Consider the following 6,697-nt stretch of genomic DNA (forward strand, 5'->3'; position numbering starts at 1 on the left):
GAGGAAGCGGGTCACCTGCCTCCAGCCCTCCTACTCCTCCTCCTTGATTGCCCTGGCGGGGCTTAAAACTTTGCCCTTTCGCATTTTTCTAACCCCCTCGGAGGGAAAAGTCAACGCTCCTTTTCAAAGGCTGGGGAGGAAGGGGGCCGGGGAGGGTAGGTGAAGGGGGGGGGCAAGCAGAGAGATTTTCATTCCCCAAAGAGGTCTGAGAGGCATAATAAATGAAGGAAGCCGTCAATCAAGGCGGATGGAGAAGCTTTGGAAAACCGTTCCGGGCCTCTCTTCTTTCTTTCTTTCTTTCTTTCTTTCTTTCTTTCTTTCTTTCTTTCTTTCTTTCTTTCTTTCTTTCTTTCTTTCTTTCTTTCTTTCTTTCTTTCTTTCTTTCTTTCTCTCTCCCTCTCTTTTTCTCACTTTCTCTTTCTCTGTTTTTCTATCCTTTTCTTTCCTTCCTCTTTCTCTTTCTCTCTTTCTCTCTCTTTGGCCTGTAGTTTACGGTGCCGTTTGCAAAATCCGTTTGTTTTTGGGGCACCCCAAGTCTAACAGGAAGGGAAGGGAGCCAAGGCAGCAGCAGCAACAACGCAACACCCCAACTAGGGGGCTAGACAAACTTTTGATTTTGGCTTCCTGCTCCGGATTGCAGAAGCAACAGGGAAGGGCCATAATTGGGCTGTAAAATCACCCCTGGGTTCAAGCAAGAATTTTAACTGGGTGTGTAAAACATCTGGGAGCTGCGTCCACACACCTTGTGCCTCTTTGTGGCCTTGGAAACCATGAAAAGTCACTGTTTGGATCAGTTTGGGGGGGGGTCGTCTGCATTTTAGACATACTTCCAGAATTATTTAGGACATGGCCACCAAGTGTCAAAAAATCAGCAAACATGACTATTGAATTTCCAATAAATCTGACTTTCTTGGGAGATCAACATCTGAAGGCAAGCTGTTCCATTGGTTGGTTGTTCTCACTGTCAGCAAATTTCTCCTTAGTTCTATGTTGCTTCTCTCCTTGATTAGTTTCCATGCATTGTTTCACTTAGCAACATAAATTTGGGGCTCAGTTGTGGTCATAACTTGAGGGCCACCTGTATCCTATCCAAAAAGAGTTACTGTTCCTTGAGCTACTTGCATAAGAGCACAATCATGTTGCGTTTTCAAATAGAGGCTCAGCCAGAAGATGCTGATTTCCAGAACATTTGAGGATAATCCGCAAGGATTCAAATCATCTATATTTTCACGGTCATTATCAAATATTACTTTTACCAAGCCGTGATACAGATCAAAACACAACCATCACAAAATCCCACTAATTCATATATCCCCCAAAACCCAGTTTTAACTGCAGCAGTTCAACACATTTAATATAGAACTAATGCTAGCCTCAATTCTTCCAGCACAATGAAAAGGTCTTTACAAGAAGCAACGGGTGGAAGATCAATAAAAAGAGATCCAGCCTAGAATTAAGGAGGAATTTCCTGACAGTGACAATTATTGGACTTGCCTCCAGAAGTTGTGAGTACTCCATCACTGGAGGTTTTCAAGAAGAAACTGGAAAGTCATTTCTTTGGATTGGATAGGGTCTCCTGCTTGTGCAGGAGGTTGGACTAGAAGACCGCCAAGGTCCCTTCAAACTCTGTTATTCTGTTAGTTAATCCATTTAAGGTACCTTGCTTCAAAAATTGTTGCCGTAGGATGCACTGGTTCACCCAGTTAAAGATTATATAGACAAACAGGAGAGTTTTAATAGCATATAGAAATCAATATATTGCTTTCCCCCCCCCACTCAAACCACTCCTGATGCCTCCCTCTGACCAGGGCTGTGAATGTATAAAATCCACATTAAGAATCTAACCCTGCCTTGTTTGTTTTTCTTAACTCTGAGACCGGAGAACAAATTGGTATCCAGGAAAGACCTGTGTTAATTAATAAAATCTATTTATTTGATTTAGGAGTCCCTGCATCCCCCAGGCTATCATGGCTATAATTATTATTTCAATAGAAAAGTAGTACCGGTCTCGGACTTGTTGAAAGAAGAAGGAAAGTTAGGAAGGAGACAGGATTTATTTTTCTTTGGAAGAATTTACGACTAATAGCCTTCAGGCTATTTCAGTCCACTCAAGTTAAACTGCATATTTTTTTAAAAAAAAAAAGGAAGGAAAAGGGGGGAAAAAGGAGGGAAGAACAGAGAGAAGAGAAAAAGGACAGAGAAATGGAAAGAAGAGAAGAAGAAAAAAACCTTTGAGCCTGGGATACAGCCAAAATTCAAAATTACTTCCTTTGTAAATTGAATTTGACATACTTGTAATTCACACTATATTGAAAGTCTGGGCTTGTGTCCAATTAACTTATACAATTATGAAATTTGAATACGTACATCTGTATTTTCAGTGGCAATTGTGCTTTATAAGAGTGCAGAAGCTTTTTTTTCACTGTAAACTTTCAGGAATTCAAGGTGGACTCTGGAGTCTCTAAATTACTTCTCTCTTTTATCATTTTGTAACTCTAAAAAAGGTTGAAATTTTGAACGTGGGGCTTTGATATTTTCTAGTTTTGGCAAAAGGCTCTTATGTCCTTGAAAAGGGAAGCATCCAGCGCTTCCCACAGCTGGGCCGTGCCAACGATCTTCAAACTTCTGAAGTGGTCTCCAGATCTTCTCCAAAATTTCCTCTAAATTGCAATTTTTGATGGGACAGGAGGCAACATTTACGCCACGGATGAGAGGAAGGATCTTCAACATTTGCGTTCCACCTTTTGCTTAATTCAATTAACTAATTTTAATTTCATTTAATTCATTAATGCAATGCCGCAGAGAAGAGGGGAGTCAACCTAATCTCCAAAATATCTGAAGGCAAACAAGGGATGGAAACTTATCTGGGAGAGAGCCAGCCTAAAACGTAGTAGACATGCCCTGGCATTTGGATGCTGCGACCATCATTAAGTGCGAGGATCATTTTTCGGTGATGTTGTAACCACAAGCAGTCACTAAAGGGAGCGTTGTAAGTCGAGTATCTGTAAACTCTTCCAAATGTTGGCGGGAGTGAAGTATATTTTCATATCCAGGCACGCATCTACAGGAAAGAAAACACTGAAAGCAAAGATTATTTTAAAGTGAGATGTTTGATTGGTATCCTTTTGCATCGCTCTGGTGCCGTTTCCGGACAAAATTCTCAAAGGTCCTTTTATGAAGGAATTCTCCAAGCGGGCGAGATTTTTTTTTTTATATTATTTTTTTTCTTCTTTTCCCGTCTCTTTCTCTTTCTCTCTTTTTTTTTTTTGCCACATCATAGTTGCTCAAGCTTGACATATAGCAGAGGAATTTAGGGTAACTGGTACAAATCAGAGAGCTGTCATAAAAGTATTCCAAATTTTAAAACCATCCCAAAATAAGGGTGTTTTTTTTCTCCCCCTCTGTTAGAGACCAAATGGAAACCAGATGTTGGGGCAAATTGGCAAGATCGGGTTTCAGAGGAGAATTTAAATGAAGGCGCAGCAGGATTGCCTTCTCTTGTGTGGATTCTCCCTTTCCAAAAAGTCTACGAGATTCGTGGGGTTTGCTGGGATCCTAGAATGGGGGGGTCAGGAGACATTTAAAAATATGGGGAGCAGAGACAGGAGCCCAGAGCAGATTCGCAGTAAAGTGGAAATGAGTCTGAATATTCAGAGCTGCTTTGGCAAGGATTGTAGGGCACTTTACTGGTTAGAACATAAAACATAGAAGAATAGAGTTGGAAGAATAGAGTTGGAAGGGACCTTGGAGGTCTTCTAGTCCAACCCCCTGCTCAGGCAGGAGACCCTGTATGCCATTCCAGACAAATGGTTGTCCTGTCTCTTTATGGAAGCCTCCAGTGATGGGAGCACCCACAACCTCTGGAGACAAGCTGTTCCACTGTTGATTGGAACAATTAACCTTTCCTTAATTTCTCCTTAGTTGTAGGTTGGTTCTCTCCTTGGTTAGCTTCCACTACGTATGGTCCACTAATGGTCAAAGCTAAACTGACCCTAGAAAAGGATGAACGGAGCGATCAATGGGGCGGGGCTGGCCTGGAAGTCTCTTGCAGCCATGCAATGATTCCAGACTGATGGCACATTTAACTCCCCCTTCCGGCTCAGCTTGCTCTTCTCCTACAAAAGCTCCTCTCTCTTCTGATCACAGGGGAAAGCCTGAGTCCGGCCCACTCCTCCTCCTCCAAACGGAAGAAGAAACAGCGGAGGAACCGGACCACCTTCAACAGCAGCCAACTGCAAGCTCTAGAACGAGTCTTTGAGAGGACGCACTATCCGGACGCTTTCGTGCGGGAGGAGCTGGCCCGAAGGGTCAGCCTTAGTGAAGCCAGAGTCCAGGTGAGAGCGACTGGATTCACCTACAGACTTATGACAGTTGGGACCAGAATTTCTGTTGTTAATTGAGTCACATCTGATTTCTTCTTCCTCCTCCTCCTCCTCCTCCTCCTCCTCCTCCTCCTCCTCTCTACAAACCCCACTCCGTTCTAGCCCTGATGATGTTACCTAGTTGGGTCATGAAATGTCTGCAAGAAAACATCCAAGCTCAGGGAGGACCAGGGACCCCACTATCCTCCTCCTCCTCCTCCTCCTCCTCCTCCTCCTCCTCCTCTCTGCAAATTCTCCTCCCTTCTAGCCCTGATGATGTTACCTAGTTGGGTCATGAAATGTCTGCAAGAAAACAAGCCAAAGGACCCTGCATTTCCACCCTGAGCCACAAATATTCTCCTTCGTGGCTATCTGTGTCTTTCTTCCCCTCCAGGTCTGGTTTCAGAACCGAAGAGCAAAATTCCGCCGGAACGAGAGGGCGATGTTGGCCAACCGGTCAGTATCGCTCCTCAAATCCTACACCCAAGACACAGCCATTGAGCAGCCTGTTGCTCCCCGGCCCACCACCCTCAGCCCCGACTATCTATCGTGGTCAGCCACCCCCCCCTACAGGTTGGTCCGTGCTTCTTTCCTCCCTTCTCCCCCATCCCTGCCTCTCACGTTTCCCCAGGTGACTTCTGCTCCAGGTTAGCCCTCATGGCAATGTTATGTTAGCTTTCAAGTCAGAGTGCTAACCAAACGGAGGAAGGGAAGGAAAATAGAGCCTCTCTTGCTCTCTGGGCCAAGGAACACATTTCATCTGAGGCAGAGGAGGAGAAGGGGGGAACCCCCTGAGCTAAAATTAGATTGGACTGTTCGGCTATAAAGGAAAAACATGATCTCCTCTGCCTCCAGAGAGGGCAATCTGCCCCGTGCCACTGGAACACAAGGGCTGGAGATCTGTGCTTTTTATGCCCCTGTTAATAACGCCGTTGTTTAGTCTAGTCTTACCCTGTGGATTTTTTCTAGACCCCTGGAAGGAATCCCTGCAGCCCTACAGTCACCCTTTAAAAGGTTAATTTCCTCCAAGCAAAAGTTTTCTATGTACGTTTTTGCAGTGTAAGCTCTTTTTTTTTTTTTTTTTTTTTAATGTAGCGGCCGCTGCTTGCACGTAACTTTTGGAAAATATGTTTTTTTAATCTGCACTTTTTATGTCTCCGTTAATAACACCATTAGGGGACTGAAGGCTAAAACAGATGGAGAACGGTTGCAGAATTGGGTATGTCTAGTTTAATGAAAAGAGGACTAGGGGAGACATGATAGCAAGGTTCCAATATCTCAGGGGTTGCCACAAAGAAGAGGGGGGTCCACCTATTCTCCAAACACCAGAAGGCAGGAGTTGAAGTCCACAAGTCTTAAAGTTGCCAAGTTTGAAGACCCCTGGTCTAATGTCTCTTCTTCTTCTTCTTCTTCTTTGTTCCTGTCTCCTTCTTCCCATCTCCTCTGCCCCTTCCAGCAACACGATGCCTTCATACAGTTCCAGCACCCCCAGCACCCCCACCCCGGGCGTCAACATGGCCAACAGCATTGCCAGCTTGCGCCTGAAAGCCAAAGAGTTCAGCCTCCACCAGAATCAGGTGCCCACTGTGAACTGACGTGCTCACCCTTTCTCCATGGCCAACAGCAACCTTGGCGATCTCCACCATTCAAGACATCGGGGATATTCATGGTCCATCAGGGCTCAAGACTCTTCCCCTGCCCCCCAGCGTCTCCTTCTCTTGAAGACCACAGGAGAGAGCATCAACCAACTTGAGAAACTTCTTGAAGCTCCCTTGGGGAGGAAGCGTTGCCCAGCCTCTTCAAGATCATGCTGGTGGACCATGGTGGTGGACCATGACTTCTTCAAGGAAGAGCAAATGATCCAGAAGAGGAGGCCATCCAGAAATGAAGACATGGAATTTGGAGAGCTTTCCCGGTTGGGTTGGAAGCTCAAAGATCTAACTCTTCAAGAACATTTTGGTTTCAAGAACCCAAATATAATCTGGTTATTTCATGGTCTTTTCAACCCCGATTATCTCGCCCTTTCCTGGGGATGGTGACCTTGGAGCCACCAAGATTTGGCATGGAGCAGTTTTTATTCCAAATTGGGGAGGGGGGGGGAAACGTCTCTCCTGTAGAGGTTTCTTTGTCCGTCTCTGCTCTCTGCACGTGTGTCAAGGAAAAGTGGCTTCAAAACAGAAAAAGCGCTTGCTCTGATTCCCCCTATGCCTTGAATTCCTCAGGAGGGCTTCTTTGGAACAGGGACGGCAGCTGATCGCCCTCAGCCCACAGATAAGCCAGCAAAAAGTCTGATTGCGCCACTGTGATTCCTTTAGAACAGTTTGCAAAATGCACAT

The 6,697-nt window shown here is 45.0% G+C and overlaps 1 protein-coding gene across 1 annotated transcript in view; it reads left to right on the top strand.

Annotated features, from left to right (window-relative positions):
• PRRX2 (paired related homeobox 2) overlaps nt 1-6,447 on the top strand; it is a 16,655-nt gene extending 10,208 nt beyond the window's left edge. The window contains exons 2-4 of the mRNA XM_015822667.1: nt 4,147-4,334; nt 4,756-4,934; nt 5,818-6,447. Coding sequence (XP_015678153.1) covers nt 4,147-4,334; nt 4,756-4,934; nt 5,818-5,956 — 506 coding nt within the window. The 3' untranslated portion in view covers nt 5,957-6,447. The remainder of the gene's footprint in view (nt 1-4,146; nt 4,335-4,755; nt 4,935-5,817) is intronic.
• Nucleotides 6,448-6,697: the final 250 nt, after the last annotated feature.

Source organism: Protobothrops mucrosquamatus, unplaced genomic scaffold, assembly GCF_001527695.2.
Source record: "Protobothrops mucrosquamatus isolate PMUCROS unplaced genomic scaffold, P.Mucros_1.0 scaffold1638, whole genome shotgun sequence".
Classification (NCBI taxonomy): domain Eukaryota; kingdom Metazoa; phylum Chordata; class Lepidosauria; order Squamata; family Viperidae; genus Protobothrops; species Protobothrops mucrosquamatus.